Source organism: Lepisosteus oculatus, chromosome 3 (assembly GCF_040954835.1).
Source record: "Lepisosteus oculatus isolate fLepOcu1 chromosome 3, fLepOcu1.hap2, whole genome shotgun sequence".
NCBI classification, from domain to species: Eukaryota; Metazoa; Chordata; class Actinopteri; order Semionotiformes; family Lepisosteidae; genus Lepisosteus; species Lepisosteus oculatus.
In genome coordinates this window covers 11,827,609-11,845,095 of record NC_090698.1, presented here as the reverse complement: position 1 = coordinate 11,845,095, position 17,487 = coordinate 11,827,609, and the positions used below count along the sequence as shown (strand labels likewise).

The 17,487-nt window shown below is 39.7% G+C and overlaps 1 protein-coding gene across 4 annotated transcripts; it reads right to left on the bottom strand.

Annotated features, from left to right (window-relative positions):
- Positions 1-903: 903 nt before the first annotated feature.
- On the bottom strand, positions 904-11,072 carry LOC102693676 (G-protein coupled receptor 4). Of its 4 annotated transcripts, XM_015340398.2 has the most exons (5): positions 10,939-11,072; positions 7,256-7,382; positions 4,632-4,852; positions 3,765-4,150; positions 904-3,269 (listed from the first exon to the last, which is right to left on the bottom strand). In XM_015340398.2, exons 3-5 carry the CDS (start codon positions 4,701-4,703, stop codon positions 2,882-2,884), a joined length of 846 nt encoding a protein of 281 aa, XP_015195884.2. In that variant the 5' UTR covers positions 4,704-4,852; positions 7,256-7,382; positions 10,939-11,072; the 3' UTR covers positions 904-2,881. The 4 variants fall into 4 exon arrangements, with proteins under 4 accessions (XP_015195884.2, XP_069042920.1, XP_069042921.1 ...); XM_069186819.1 differs by having other exon boundaries at positions 3,765-4,852; XM_069186820.1 differs by lacking the exon at positions 10,939-11,072 and adding an exon at positions 9,484-9,513 and having other exon boundaries at positions 3,765-4,852.
- Between the last annotated feature and the right edge of the window lie 6,415 nt (positions 11,073-17,487).

Genomic DNA, 17,487 nt, shown 5'->3' with positions numbered 1-17,487 from the left:
TGGTGGGCAGTTATTTCTTGTAATTTAAGGCTAACTGATGTAGAACTACTGAGCTCTGGATCTTTCAACTTTAAATATTGACAATAACCTCCCCATTTCCTTAAGTTATTAATATTTGTGTTCTGTGCCATGCCTCTGCTTTATTGTGCTCTAGCGTTCATTTTTAAATGATTTAAGACATATAACAAATGTCCAAAATGTGTAGGGGTATCCCAACTTCGCTATGTATGTGAATGTGTGTCTCTGGAGGTTAAAATGCTCCCCGCATATCCTGAGAGTGATGTCTCTTAGGAAGAAGCAGCACTCGGTGTAGGCACATTGAGTGACTTTCTGCATTTCTTTATCATGAAAAATGTGAAAGAAAACAACACATTATATTAGTGCTTACAAGGAATAGGAAATACAGTAGAGAGGAAAAGTTTTCCTAAGTATTCCTAAGAGGTTTTGTGAATAATAATAATATTAATAATCAATTAAACTTTATTAATAATAATTCATAATGAATGGCATGGTGGCACAATGGTTTGCATTGCTACCTCCCAGTGCTGGAGCCCTGGGTGGATTTCCAGAGCTGGGGTGCTATCTGTGTGGAGTTTGCAAGTTCTCCTTATGTTCTAGTGGGGTTGCTCTGGGAGCTCCAGTTTCCTCCCACAGTCCAAAGACATGCTGGTAGGTTAATTGGCCTCTGGGAAAAGTGTGCCTGGTGTGAGTGTGCACATGTTTGTGTCTGTGTGTCTACCCTGCAATGGACTGGTTTCACATCCAGGGTGTGTCCTGCCTTGTCATTGCTTGATGGGCAGGCTCTGGCTCCCCTGCGACCCTGAATTGGATGAAGAGGTGAAACAATGGATGGATAGACAATACATTACCATCCAGGAATGATGCTATCATAGCACAATGCACCATATTTGGATTTGTTTATTTTTTTATTTTTACAAAAAAAAGTATATAAAGGAATACCAGTCATATCAAATATTTCATTATGTAGAAAACTAACTGCACAATTAATTGATTAAAGGAAACACATGTCCTTTCTGAACACTTGATGTCAGCAAAGACTAATTTTGAGAAACCCTGTTCTGTGCCTAACAGAAAAAAAGAGTTCTTTGGAGCTCCTGGGTGGAGCAATTTTCTTTGCTCTTTGATCTTGGTTCAGTGCAGAAACTGTTGATTACAGTGTAGTGAGAGAGTAGGAAGGAACACTGTTAATAGTAATGAGTTCAAATGCAGCTGAAAGGCATTAGCAATGACTATTATTTATGACACAGGGCAGAACAATATTGGTCACAATGGAATCTATATCTTACTGCACATACTAATTAAAACAAAACACAGTGAGCTGCATAGGCTGAAAAGCAACAGCAAAAAGCACCTTAAGAAATGATGAAATATTACTGCTGCAATGCATTAGCCAACAATAAATCACACTTTGCATTACTTTAAAAGAGAAAAATGTTACAAGGCATAGAATTATACAGATAGAGTAGACAAGTCAAGAAACAGCATTTACTTTTTTCATGCCTGTTCCACTCGACAGAAAAGAAACATGGACAGGAGACATTTGACAGTACTGATATTCTCTGTCGTTTCTTGCAATCAGTCATTTCCCAACATACTTTTAATGTCCTTATTCAAAACGCAACAGAACAAGATGCAGACAAATTATAAAACTAGGGACTGCACAGTGCAGCTTATGATTGCTGTCTCACAGTGTTGAGGCTCTGGATTCACTACTCTTTTGGTGCTACATGTGTGGAATTTAAATGGTCTCCCCATGTTTGTGTGGGTTTTCCACTGCTGCCCTAGTTTCCTCCAAAGAGTTTCTGGCAGGTTAAGTGGCTTCTGGGAATATGTGAGTGTGTGCCTGTGTGCGCTGAATTGGACTGGCATCTAGTCCAGGCTGTATCCTGCCTTGAATCCTTTGCTTGCTGAAATAGACAGCAGCTCCTGTGTAATACTGTTACACAAGGGAACGTAATTGATCTGGTATACAGTATTTTAATATGATCTGGATATCACATTCATGTTATTTGGGCCCACAATAAAACCAGAGAACCTGGAAGACTCCTTTCCTTAGTCCTCATGTTAGCCAGAAATCACACTTTGTAACTTATGGTGTCTGTGGGCTTCACGAACCAGCGTTCCTGTAGAGTTTCAAAGCATTCAAAAGACAGCAACAAGGCTAATCCTTTATTTAACACCACCCACAGTCTAAAGAAACTAAACATCTTAAGGTCTGAACTGAGGAAAAGGTAACTTCAAGACAGCACGAGCAATAAAGACATTTAAATTCCTGAAAGGAAATGATCGTGTCAGCTCAGTGATGGCACTGAGGGAACTAAAAAAGATACGCATTTAGGACTGAAAACAGGAGGTATTTCTATCACACTCAGAATTGTCTTAAATCTATTATCATGGATTATCTTGACTATTGGAGGCACCCAGAAACTAAATATTGAAATATTTTTCATATCCATCCATCCATTTTCTGAGCGCTTCTTCCAATTCAGGGTCATGGGTTTCCTTCAGTTTTTTTCCCACAGACCAAAGATAGGTTATTTGACTTCTGGGAAAATTGGCCCTGGTGAATGTTTGTGTCCATGTCTGTGTGCCCTGCAATGGATTGGCATCCTGTCCAGACTGTTTCCTGCCTTTTGCCTCCCGGTTCTTTGGTTTACTGGCTTCTGGTCAATTGGCTTCTTGGAAAATTGGCCCTGGTGTGAATGTGTCCACCTATGGCTTGCCAGGATAGCTCCAGCATCCTCCCTGTGACCCTGCACTTTGTAAAGAGGTTTAGAAAATGGAAGGATGGATGGTTTCGAATTTAAATACAGAGGTTTTGAATTTGTCCACAGTGGCTGCTGCAGAACAGCCTGTTTTCTTACAGTGATGCAATTTCAACATTGCTGTTGAGTTGGACTTGGCTTTCCTTTCTCATCTTGTATGCCCTCAGGCATGGCAGGGACTTCTTCAGCTCCTGCCTGATGTTATCGCAAATGAAGATGTAGAGGAGGGGATCCAGCAAGCTGTTGAGGCTGGTGAGCCCGTAGCACAAGCGGTAGCAGAGGAAGAGAGTCCTTTCCATGTCACAGTTGCTGTCGGTGATGAAATAATACACAAACTTGTAGCTTCCTACTAAATGGTAAGGGCCAAAAACCACGATGAAGATGACTGTGATGATGCACAGAATTCCGACAATCTTCCTCCTCTCTTCTTGGGTCACAGATGGGGAGGAACGCAGTTCCCAGCGGATTCGGACAGATGTGTACCTGTTGAGGATGGGGGGGAAAAGACATTAGGTGCAGCATACTTCATTAAACAGCTCTCAGCATTTGTGCAATTCCTCTATCACTGCCTCACACTTAAAGGGTCATTAGACATTATACCCATCCATCCATTTTCTAACTGCTTCTTTGAATTCAGGGTCTGCAAGGCACAGTACACCCTGGATAGGTTGGCAGGCCATTGTGGGACACACACATTCACATTCATACCAGGGGCAATTTTCCCAGAAGGCAATTAACCCACCAGCATGTCTTTTCACTGTGGGAGTAAACCTGAGCACTCAAAGGAAGCCCGCGCAAACTCCATGCAGGTAGCAACCCAAGTCCCGAATAGAACCTGGGGTCTCAGCTCCCTGAAGGCAGCAATGTTAACCACTGCACCACCGTACTGCTCCAAAGGCACCACCCACACAAATTGATTATAAGTATCCTGATTTGACGTGTTGAAGAAAGAGAAAATCAGACAGCAGTCTTACATACCCTAGAATGCAACAAGGCACCAGGAATCCCAGGATAACGGTTACTATCTTGAACATGGCATACCGCTTGGCAACAGGATATTTTTCCAGGCAAAGTTGGTTTTTCTCGTCGTAGACAGTGGGGTAAAGCCCACTGAGGCAAAACAGGAAAGTGACCACCCACACAATCACACTGGTGACCAGTGCCACCTTGACTGTCCGGAACCCTCTGCTTCTGAGGGGGTGAACGATGGCAAGATAGCGGTCCAGTGCCACCAGACTTAAGAATGCCACACTGGCATAGAGGTTAATGTAGAAGAGGAAACCCACAAAGTTACAGGCACCAGCCTGAAAGGTCCACTGGTGCCCGTTTTTCAAGTAGATGATCCACATGGGGAAGGTGAGAACCTGGAGAAGATCAGACACCAGCAGATTAAAGATGAAGATGGGCATTACGTTGCCGGAACGGAGAAGCCGGTAGAGTCCCCACAGTGATAGCAGATTGCAAGGCAATGCCAGTGCGAACACCAAGCTATAGATGGATATCAGTCCTACACTGTCAACAGCTAAGGTAATATTACAACTGTCCTCTGCCATCTCTGCCGCACACAGCTTACAAATTTATACTGCCGCACTAGGACAATAATGATAAACAGATTCTTGTGGACAAAAAACGCAGTTATAAGGAAATCTTGTGTTCCTTCACATTGGCATTAAGTAAATTAAAAAGCCAAATGCCCAGTGCCAAGCAAGGACTTGTTATTTCAGTTCAACAGAGAGCTGTATCTGGACAACAGTTTTATTTCTTGCATTCCACAGGTTCTGACCCTTTGCAGCGTGGTGTTCTATTTCTAACCATCTATTATGCAAATGAGAAAAGATATCAAACCAAAATATGCAAGGAGGAAGGGAAGCGCGCCAGGAAAACCACATGATGATGCTGGTGTTCGCATATGTCCATGTTGTGTTTTCAGCTGAGCTTAACAGTGAACAGCCCTTCGGTTCTATAGATGATCACGGTCCATTATAAAGCATCGTGGTCTGTTTCTCCAAGTTAGCAGGCAGGGTGACATTCAGTCCATGTGAAGCTGGAATCAGATACTGCAGATCCTAAAATAAATGAGAATAAATCATCAGGGTTCATTTCCTTCTTGTGTATGTAACCTTTATTTATGTACAGATAGAACATGCACAGCAGAAAGACTTATCCTTGGATTTTTTAATGCTTTTGATAAATACTGACTTTTATGCAGCTTTTTTACTCTTAATTATAGCTTCTGATCTTAATACCTCTAGATTTTGTTATTTGTAGGAATTGTGCAGTACTTTTAGCCGGGTGTAATAAAAGACAATGTGCCAATAAAGGGGATTAGGAAGGAATTGGACAAAATACAGATTCTGTATTCTTATTCTGTTTACGTAGGGTAGTATGTAAACAGAATGCCATCCAATGAATGAATGAATGAATCAATCAATCTTGTTCTTCACACCACAGAGCAGGTTACATAATAGTATTGTGTTCAACAGTTCTGGGCACAAATGTGGGCATGGAGGAGAGAAAGGAAAACCCAGGAGGTCCCAGGACTGATGGCCGTCCTCACTCTAGGCAATGAATTTATGATTCGTTAATGATGATAATTATACCTGTGCTACTGAGATAGGATGGCTGCAGTAATCCTTTCTTCTGACATTAATAAAATGTTTCAAATAATTGATCTCCCCCACTACAAAAGAGCACATCACATTCATGGAATTCTTGCACAACAAAATCATAACCAGGTGTTGATCTCATCTCCTGCAGTAATGACACCTACTGTACCTATTATCTGAAGATGCTCATGTGATTAAATTGGTAGATTAAATGATACTTAGTACCTAATAATCCTCCAGTATTGAGAATCTATACGGAAGTACCATTTGGGGATCACTGGCACTCAGCTACTAATTGACTAAGAAGCCAACTGGGTTTCACTTCAACACCCTTGACAAGTTGACTGATGGGCCACATCAGATGCTGTGGTCTCTGCACTTTAGAAGTCCCTGCTTGACATAGAGATATGGATTAAATATAATTTTCATACAACAAACTGCTACTAGATAAACTCACAGGTTCTCAACATCAGCTTTGCAAAGTTGGTGATTCTGTTGCTGATACAGTATGTAAATTACACTGGGTTCTGTGAAATGTGAAACGTATCTTTTTTTCTGTGTTTATCTGGAGATGAACCAACGTCTGCTAGTTTAACTCCAGAGGATCAAAATTGTATTCCATGGCCATAACTGTTTATTGTAATTTGGGAAATATTTTCTAATGGGACAGGTTAATTGATTGATTAGACAATTGCTTAGATTGTTCAATTTTCAGACTAAACAGATTAGAGCTAATTAGATTGTTTAGGTTATGAGTATGCATTGGACCTCTTGAGATTATGTTAACATATTGCTTTTATTGTGACTTTTCCTAAAGAACACACAAGAGAATGTCATTGGGCCCAAATAGCTTGTTTGTTATTTAGTACCTGATTGATCCCAGGATCTCATCTACTGTAGCAGTTTTTAAAGGAATCCAGAGTATAAACTTCAACAACATGGCTTGTTCCACCCTCCCACAACTTGTTTTTCTAATTCCTGCACATTTGTATTTGAAGAGACATGTCAAATCATTTCCAGGCCTGTCTCACCTAAAGCAGGCCACACAATTAAAATATAGTGTTATATCATTATGTTCTTTTCCTATTACTATAGTTTTATTCACTATGGTGTACAGTATGTACAGTATTTTCAAATTCCCAGTATGATACTGTATTCATAGCCCTGGTATCTAAGTAGTAGTCTTTAGGTCCATATTTTCTAACTGTAGATAGCAAGAGCAGATCAGTTGGAAATAGAATCCTGGAAATCCTGGTGCTGTAGATCTTAGAATTTCATAAAGGCTCATAACTGTTTTCCAAATTGTTTCGATAATAATTACGATCTCCAGCACATATTCTTTTCCTATACACATCTATGTACAGTTTATGTATGAAGCAATTATCTAATGATTTTTCTTAAAACCTAAAATAAGCATAAACTGAGGTGAGGCAATTATCACATTCATTTTTTTTTCATTTTCTTCAACCCTTCTCATTTGGAAATAAATGTTTAATTCATTTTAAGAAAAGGATTGCGCCATGTTTTCCTATAAATATATATTGTCAAGATGGATATGTCTGCGTTAACATTAAATAATTGCCTAGATATTAATAGCAATATTCTAGACTATTCCTATTTTCTCTCGGGCAGCGCTGAATTTTAAATATTGTTCAAACGTAGAAAAAAAACCCAACAGAAAACCAATATCCTGTGCAATCTGCATCACTCTGTTAGTGGTGACTGCTGCATGCCTCGCTGACTCCCTGATGTTTGAAAAGTGAATAGAAAGTGTAAAAACATGGATCACTGCAGAGGAAACAAAAGCTATGTTACGCATAGTGGCACACCATTAAAAACAAGCAAAAAGTCTTAAATACTTACTTTTATCAGTATCTCTTTGTTGCTAAATTCTGTAGTGGCCGTCAATTCACCACATTTCTGTTTTCTTTAAATGTAGCTGGATGTAGCTTTTTTTCTGCCTCAGCAGTCTCAGGTGCCTATTTTTAATCTTTAGAAAGAAGGAGGGTTGTCAACTGTTGCACCACATCCTGTGATGTCAGTGATAAAATGCTTGTTCTAAGTATTCTAGCTGAACCAAAAAACTAAGAAACACCAGAAAAAGAGCCAGATAATGAATAAAAAGATCAAACATGTTTATGTATTTTATAGTTTTCTTGTTGAGATAAGAATAGAGTCAAAATGTATTATAGAAGTAGTCACAAATTACTCCATTGTAATTGAGGGGATAATCTCATTCAACCAGCTCTTGAAACAGGATACAATCACATGTTAATTTTTGAAAGTATTCTTTGGCCACAATTATTCCAGTTATCAGTGCTGATTCTTTTTCCTTAGTTAGTCATAAAGTCTTCATTTTAACATGATTTTGACACACATGATTTTAAAGAGGATTATTACTTCAAATGCATATGTCCTATATTTTATATAGTCTTCTCTCTTTCTCCTTCATGTATTTTTAACTTTAGAATGGATAGAGCTCATCAGGATAACATTAATTATCAGAATTTTAAGTGACGTCCATAGATTTGAGAAGGTCTTGTGTGAAAACTTTTTGTTTAAATTGTTCAAACCAACAAGGTCATTAGAAAACACTTAAGCATATGCCACATATTTTTCTATAGAGTATATAAGCATATTTCCGCAAAGCTTCTGAAGAGCTCCATCAAAGATGATTCAAATGAATAATATGGGAATCCAAAGAGATGGCCATGGGACAACTGCTTTTCCAGGTCTAGACTCTTGCACTTACTTATTTTGCACTTGCAACTTACACACCTACTTGGACCAAATCATGGACTGGATACATAATTTTCAAATAACTATAATATTTATCTTTAATTACTAGCATGCACAACACAGCCACTGTTTTGCTGAAAGCCAATTGTGATCATATAAGATCACTTTATTGGCCATATACAATTTCTTATGTTAGGAATTTGTTTTTTTTTGCATACCCCAGCTTGCTCTCCATGAGACTGACAGACGGGGAGAGAGGAGCTTGGGGTCAGAGTACAGGGTTAGCCATTTATACAGCACCCCTGGAGCAGTTGGGGTTAAAGGGCCTTGTTCAGGGGCCCAGCGGAGTAGGAATCCTCTGCTGGCCGCGGCATGGACAACAAGTGCTCTGGACAACAAATCCCAACACTAAACCCAGGAATGCTCAGTCAGCTGTGCACCACTGTTGGGAGCTCTCACGAAATGGTTTTCAGGACCCTATGCAGGCAGCAGAATCTGGAGGGGAGTGAGACAACACGGGGAAAAAGACTAGGATTGGGGCTGGAAGAACAGGGGGGCATGTCCAAGGTGCGCCGGTGCACAGGAGGGAGTGCACAGGAGGTGCTTCCTTAAGAATATCCAAGAGTGAGCAAAAGTCCAGAGCCGGGTAATCCATCCTAGACAAGCAAGACAGGAGTTAAAAGCCGGAGCGGGATCCGGCGAAGGATCGGGGGAATAAAAGGGGGTTACGGGGCCAGGCGCTCCCAGCCCCGGACCCAGATGGTCAGGACGCCGTTGCGAAGCCTATACCGTCAAGCCCCTCCTGGACTCGCTGGTAGGTGGGCTTCCGGGCATCCATCTTCCAAAGCTGAGCCTGGAATGGTGGGAGCGTCTAGCTTTTAAAGGGGAGACTGGAACAGGAGGCACGTGCAGGAGATCAGGTAAAGCGTCCTGGAGCGTCCTTAAGAGAAGGGGTTTACGATCGTGACAGGAGCATCTTGGTCACTGTCAGCTTGTGACATGACCCACGATCAAACTCATGAGGCCAACCTGCACTCAGTGGATGTGCCTTTACTACCAGAGCCACCAAATAAGCCCCAAATAACTATTTCACCAGACGGGGCATATAAATTGACTTCTTCTATTTCACAGTTTAACACCCCAAAAGTATTTTTAAAGCAGAGTCACTGAGTCACACCTTCTCAACATGTGTCTGCTGGTCCTGATTTTAAATACCACAATTAAATTGATTCTTCTTTTTTCCTATATCGTATTTATTCTGAGACCCAGAACTGGTGTGATCTGTAAATTGATATTGAAGTAAATAAAACAGACACTATTGTCCAGCTTCTGAAGTAGCTGTCTTTCCATACCTGGCAGTTGCTTCTTCATGATGTCAAATATTTCTCACTTTCTTTAGTCACAATACAGTGTACTTGAAACACTGACTGCTGATTTGGAACTTCGTTGTGAGTTTCCTGAATTCAGTTGTTTTAGGCAATTTCCTGTGTGTCTTGCTTGTCAGGTCTATTGAGATTGATTTCATTTACAGTACATTGACTCTTTAGCCAGAACCAGTTGCTGTGCAGTTGTGCAAAACGTTTTGAAACTGAATTAGGTAATTGTATTGCTTGAGTGAGTTTTAAGTCATACTGTAGATATCATATGTTTTCACTGTGGTGTCAAATTGAGAGATTTGTAGAAATGCACAGTTTGTCATTTTGTCAACACGAAGGAGAGAATATAACAGTTCAGGCACTGGAACAAACAAAAGTGTCTGTTTTAGCAGAGTAATTTATTTCTTTGCAACCACTGTGAATTTTGTTCTTTTACACTTTTGCAATTCCAGCTGGACTGCCTTGCAAAACAACAAAGCACACTTTTGCAAGAATTTAGAATATGTTACATTTTAGGGCTCTTGTTTTATAATTTGTCCGTGTGAGTTCATTTGTGTTTCAAATTTGAAGTTTCTTTAATTTATTCTTTCTTCTCAACAACAACAACAAAAAAAAACTCCTTGTAAGATTATATAGACTCTTCCTACTCTTTAAACTCTCAGCAGAACAGCTACTTCCTTATCTTATAGCACTGTAACCAAAATGGGGAAGATAATTGTAAACTGAGTTGGACTATTAGGCATTATTCTTTTTTCATGAGGAATAACGACGTCCAATCAGAATATAAATTATGAATGTTTATTTGAAAAATTTAGATATGAAGAGTTCTTGCTTAACTTAGCTGAAAACTATCCATCTGGCTGTAGGATGAGGCAGGTAGGACCCTCATATAGAGAAGTAAAAACTAAAGTGCATCTGAACAGGTAAAGATGAGGAGGCGAAGGGATGCAAAAGAAAAATGTGAGGAATTGAGGGATTTAGTGTGATTTGTTATAGCATTTTGAGATATGATGTGATAGAAGGGGAATTTGCTAGATGCGGTCTTTCCTCCTGAACCTTTCTGACAAACTCCATTATTCTCCTTTTTTTAGTTTATGTTGTATATACATCCAACCATTTTCTTACCGTTTTTTCCATTTTAGGGTCATGAGGAAGATGTAGCTTATCCTGGGGAGCAACAAGCACAAATCAAGGTACACCCCGTACAGGACGCCAGTCCACACACAGATACAGACACACACACACTCACACCAAGGCCAGTTTTCCCAGGAGCCAATTAACCCCCCAACATGTCTTTGGACTGTGGGAGGAAACCAGAGCACCAGGAGGAAACCCATGCGAACATGAGGAGAACATACAAACTCCACACATCCCAGATCCAGAACTGAACCCAGGGATCTAGCACTGTGTGCCATCCAGAGTGTATCCTACCTTGGCACGTGTGGCTTGCTGGGACAGACTCCGACTCCCCTTGTGACCTTGAATTGGATGGACGTATATTTACAGAGCCAATACTGGAGATTTCAGAATTATTCACAGCACTGTATCTCCAGCGACCATCTCTGCTCACATTTCCATTGCTTCATATTATTGACTGGGGAAGTTGCGAAACATTAACACTTTGCTCCTCCTGCATGTCCTATCAGTGTGTGTGAAGGTCACATTACACCACCTCACACACCCCTGCCCACAAGCAACCAGACTGCAGGCTACTCTCCTCACTCCTCCACGAAAGGCCAGTCCTTGGTAATAACACATTGCATGGGCCAAGGAGCTATGTGACACCCACCCAAACTTTATTTTAGAATTTCAGAATAGCCGTGACACAGCTATGTTTCTGTGGGCAATCAGGGTTCTGTAGACCCCCGATAAATTTACAACAGCACCCCTCGCAGATTGCCTACAGCTGAAAAGCTGGTGCACCTCAAAAGAGGCTGAATAAATTTAAAATAAAACTGCAAAAATTGCAAGTTATTGTAGAGCTGCTAGAGATGTCACAGTGTAGTTCACTGAAGGTGAAAACAGCCATTTATGACAAAAAACAGCCATTTCTGTAGAACACTGAAGGAGACGGACACAAGGAGTATTCACCACTGATATTGAATTCTAGCAGTATTACAGCTGGTTTTAAAATCTCTGTACAACCATGGTCACCCTGTTATTACCATGAAATGGGAGTTTATGAGGAACCATTGCCTATATATTGAAATTACAGAAGACACTTCCACAAATTCGATCTGATCCAATCCACCCCAATCCAATTCAGTTAAATTCAAAATACTTTATTCATCCCAGGAGGGCAATTTAAGCAGCAAGCGATGCAACACAAAACACAAGACAAAAACAAAGACAAACAAACAAAAAAAAAACGTTCAGAAAAAGTATACATAGGTGCAGTATAACAGCATGCAGTACAAGTACAAGTGGCAGTACAAGTTGATATCTGCAGTGTTTTTCCAGGAGTAAGTAGCTGTTGGACATAATTTAGTTGAGTGGAGAAATTATACTTTTCGAAACAAATTTGTTTAGAGCCTTAAAAGTCAGTAACAAGATCATAATACAGGCAATATTTCTAATGTGAAAGAAAGTCTAAATCAAATTGTTCACGTGGCTCAAAAGACAGGAGGGGGTCAAGTTTGCCTCCTAGATTCCTGACTATGGCTGACACATATGTGGGGAAGCCATCCTTGATTACTGTGAAACCTTTAAGTTTATCCAGCTGACATTTGCTGCCCACCAGCAACATTTCTGTGTTGTCATATTTAGCTTCAGGGGATTTGATGTCAACCAGAGTCTGATTTCACACAAACAAGAGATAGGTGACAGAAGGGGAAGAAGTTTTAACATAAATCTGAGTATCATCTGCATAGCAGTGAAACTGAAGACCATGTTTGTGTTTAATGTGGCCGAGAAGTAGCATATAAATAATACAAAGCAAAGGGCCCAAGACTGAACTCTGAGGCACCCCATGATTGACTGAGGCCATGGGGGATTCATGAGGACCAAAGGAGAAGAAAAAATGCTGCCTGCCAGTCAGATAAGAGCAAAACCAGTTAAAGAGAGTACCACTGATAGACAAGAATGTCTGCAAGTGACTAAGCAACACTGAATGATGTACTTTACCAAAAGCAGCACTAAAATCGAGAAGCAAAATGATACTTATAGCCCCCGAGTCAGAGGCAATAAGTAAATCTTTCACAATCCTGGCAAGGGTATTCTCAGTGGTTTGATTTGAGCAGAAGCCAGACTGAAATGGCTCAGACAACTCATTAGCCATCATACAGTACAGTATATGTCTGTAGCTGATGTGCAACCACATGCTATAAAACTTTCAATAGAAATGGTAAATTAGGGATTGGTCTGGAGTTCATCATTATATCAGAGTCCAAGCCAGGTTTCTTCAGTATAGGAGTGATAAATGCAGTCTTTAAGGCAGTAGAGACCACACCCAGGGAAAGGGAACTGTTGATAATGTTGACAATTAATGGGCAGATGTCTGGGAGGTACAGTAAACTTTCAATAAGGAGGTAGGGATGGAATCTAGGCATCAGGAAGTTGTTTTACAGGTTGCATGGGGCTCGGAAGGAAGCCAGCTAGCTCCAGATGGTATAAAAAACTGTCACACCGTACACAGCAATTTTTAGAACTGTGACTCACATTTCACATGTAGTACACTTCTTTTTTCTGACACATATGAATATTAGAAAAGGAAGAAACTAACTGTGACACTTACTGTACAAGCAAAGGATATAAAAGCTGTCAGCTGGGATCCCTACACACTGATAAGCTTTTGTTGGAACGCTTGTATTTGTATATCACGGGGTGAAGAAATAAAAAAATGGTTGACAAAACATTTCAATCTTGTGAAAAGCATAGAATTAGTTAAGGAAAGTTCCATTTAAAGTTATGCAACAAAATGGCAGGCCTTCATTAAGAGTTCTGTGGGTTGTTTAGTTTGACATGTTACAAAAAGGATATTGCTGCACTGGAATCAGTAAAGCGGAAGGCAGTTGTGTTAACTCCAGGCTGTAAAGGAATGTCTTGTACAGACAAGCTAAAGGAAGCAAACCCCTTCAGACTTCGACTGAGTGAAAGTGTTCAACATCCTGAAAGGCACATTTAATTGAGGCTCCTACTTCAGGACTAATGGTAGAGAATAGATATGAATTAATTACAACAAAAATGGAATCTGTTCCAGACTGAAATCACAAAACATTTGTTTCTGCAAAGGTTTGCGGGAGTCTGGACTGAACTTTGAGGCCATCTTGTTGAAGCTGATTCCCTGATTAAATATTGCCATTAGATATCGATTCCATCCTATGTTGTCTTTGAGTTTTGGAAAAAAGCTGATCAATTCATTTGTCTTTTCTAGGATTGATTACTGTAACACCCTATCTAAGTATCCAAATCCACACTGAACAAGTTCCAATATGTTCAGAATTCGGCAGTTAGTCTTTACATTGGCTTCTTATCAGGTTTTGAGTAACTTTCAAAATTCTCATGCTCACCTTGAGTATAAGGCTCTACACGGCTTGGTACCTCAATACCTACAGTATCTGACTCATTATCTGTCAATTCTCCACCTTGAAACCTTTGTTCGTCTGTTTTTGGTCCCCTAGATGTCCCTCAAGCTTGTGTACACTCTATGGGTGACAAGACCTTCTCTCGCTACGTCCCAAAGCTCTGGCATTCTATCCGCAAGGATATTAGAAAGTCACCTACCCTAAGTGCATTCAGATCTAAACTCCAAACCTTTCTATTCAGAAAGAATTTTACTTAGTGTCTGTGTCTGCTCCATTTTCTAATGACCATATAATTTGTGCTGCAGTTCTAACTGCTTGTCTTTCTTATACAGTATGTGCTCATTTTGTAATTTGCTATTCATATAATTGTTTTTTTGTTTGTTTTAACAGTTTTTACACCTACTGTAAAGTGCTTCTAGATGTCACTTTTAAAGGCAGGCAAAGCATTACTTTCTTATATTGGTAAAACACTGATATCTACACTATCTGAACACGTCTTACAATATAAAATGTCTGGGCCTTTTCACCTGCCTCACTGGACCTCCCCTCACATGTAAAGAATTACAAATGGCAAAAGTTCAATGGTATTCATCTCTGTTTCTGAGACATTAAACATTTAGACCACTAATGTGCTTCCATAATCTTTAGACAAAAAAAAAGAAATATACAAAAACCACAACTAGTCAGTTGTATTTCTGAAAAATAAGTATAAATCCACTGCCTTCTCCATTTAGACAGAGGGACAGACAATATTGTCTGTCCAACTGTAGAGTTGTGTAAAGTCTCACCTGCAGATTAAAATGTATGCATTATTTTCAATTGAATTAATCATCCTGCACATTAAAAGGAATTGAGCAGCACACCTTGACATATATTGACACACTGCACCTTCCTTCTCCATGTGCTGTCATGTCCCATCTGAAATACTAGCAAGAATGTTCTCCTTATTGAAATGTATATATGACTGTATTGGCATACATCTTAAAATGAGTATTATTGTTATTGCTATATACTGTATAGCGAAAAGGAAAGTCGTTTTAAAAAGAAAGCCTTTGCTGTTCCTAATGCTAGGGGTTGGTTTATGAATTAATAACAACAGGCGGCAAACAACATTTGAATGTAGACAAGCGCAGGGTATTGCATGCAAGTAGCAAAAACATGAAGCATAAATACAGAATGGGAAGCACTGAGCTACTGTAGGAGTTTATGCTCACTTATTATTTACATGTTCATGATAATGGGGGAAAGTAATCAAAAGTGACAGATAACACTTGGGGATTGTAATGAAGCAGCTGTTGCTTTGTGAGGTTTAAATTAAAGCTATTGACTGAAATTCAGGAGGAACAGCAATGACAAGTCAGTGAGAAGCTGTTCACAATCCCCATAATTATGAAATGAGCTCTATAAATTAAACACAACCCCCCCCACATTTGTCTCAAACTACCCTCCTCCACCCAATCTCTGCCTTGAAGTTTACTCCTCTCTCTGAAGGGGGCACGACTGCCCATTAACCAAGCCTGTTAAACCAAACCTTTTTCACCAAATATTTACAAAGAATCTAATTGTTGGAAGCCGTTGGCTCTAGTGAAATGATTTTAACATCTAGAAAGGGGTTTTAGTTTTATCAAGGTCATGGTTTTGAGGCTTATTTAAAGAGACATAAGTGTATGCAACTCAGGTGGTTAAGGTATCTCTTTAAAGAGATGGAAGGAGACATATGAAGACAGAGAAAGATTTGCCCAGTTAACCTCTGTTTCTCTGTTGGTTACTTCCCAATAAGTACTGTATCTTTAGAGGACTGATGAAGGGGTTAAATATTTTCCAAACCAGACTTAGACAAAGTGTATGATATGTTAAATATTTTAAGCTCAAGACTGCCATGCAGTGTTAAAAGGGGACATTAACTTTAGGGAAGTAATGGAATGACACTCCTGAAAAGCCATCAGAATCATCAGACTTTTGGAGAAATAATACCTTATGACCTTAAGATAACACTTCATATATTTCTCCTTGGAAAAATAAACTATGATCTGTTCTTTTGTACACCCAGATTTTGGGAGTGTATTTTGAGATATTTTGAGAACTTAACTTCATGAAGTCAATTTTAAAATGCTGCACAAAATTACAATGCCAACTAAGGTCCACCCCACATTCTGAAAGACATCTCACACTTTTTGATAATAATGTTTCCACAGATAACACCAGTGGAGTTTAGCTACAGTATGTACACCTATTTACTGAAGATAGTGCATGTTGTATCCAAAAATGCATAGGTAATTTGCTCATGACACTACTTTAGTCAACATGCTTACAGTCTGAGCTGAGAAAAGACATAAAGTGTTCTATGCACTCTAAAGGTCAATAAAAAATGCAATAGTGCAGTGGTTCCCAGCCCTGTTCCTGGAAGACCTCTGTGCCTTCTTTCTTTTGTTCCAGTGGACTTTTTAATCACAGGCTGAATTTCATTTTCTCTTGGAGACAGATTTTCACATCTGTTTCAGCCTTTAAAAAAACACAATGTGATATACAATTACTATCAGCTCTATGCCAATTTCTGAGTTTGAGAACTAGCCTCATTTGTGTTGTCTCAAAAGTAACAAATTGGAGCTCTGCATGTTTTCAGGTGCTTTTGTATTGGTGTTCAGGTGGAATTGTATTAGTTGGATTTCCTTGTCACAGAGAAGACAACTATGCTCATGATGATGTGCATTCTCGCTGCTATTGAGCATATCAACAGTTATGTATCCAGAGGCTGACTGAAATTTCAGGTGTTTCAACATCAGACTCCTTTGCCCAAGTCTGGCAACACATGTCAGGCTTAACTTGTTCCCAAGTGGCATTAAGCTCAAACATATGGAAATATGAAACCAATTAGCCTGTGGTTAAGAACTCAAGAAAAATGCCTCTGCTTCTCTCCTATTTTCCAGAGTCTTAAGGTGTTCACAGGTTATTCCCATTTCCCCAGCGGTTAGATGTGGTTAGATTGTGGCAATGTTTTTTTTTTAAATCTTAGTCCAGTATATTTCTTTTCCTCACCTGGTCCTAGCAATGGACCTGGTCAGTTGATCTTACTAAGGTAGAAAGATGTTGGCTCTACATTGAAATCCATCACATTCCTTCCCCATACATCATTCAATCCTGTCCTATTGCAGCATGACTCAAATGGAGAACTTTGCTACTTGGATTCATGGTGCTGTTATGGAGGACAGAGGAATCTTGGGGTTCTGCTGCTGGCACTGTCAAGCCCTCATTGCTTGGTACTTTCTGCATAGCTGTCTGCCTGTGAAATCCTTCAGAACAGGCTTTGAAGGGAAGGTTTTAAATGTTTTTAGGAAATTTTATTTTTTATTTACATTTAGGACATTTGTTTTTAAGTTTTCTAAAGCAAGCACTGTAAGATGTAAGGCACAGCTCCATGTACTGGTTAATATGAAATAAACAGATCAAGAGCAGGAAG

Excerpts from the sequence above, each read along its gene's own strand:
- LOC102693676 (XM_069186819.1), bottom strand. The coding sequence starts at position 4,339 with ATGGCAGAGGACAGTTGTAATATTACCTTAGCTGTTGACAGTGTAGGA. Across the intron at positions 3,270-3,764 it reads GTGCCTTGTTGCATTCTAGG|GTACACATCTGTCCGAATCC; the intron begins GTATGTAAGACT and ends CATCCTCAACAG.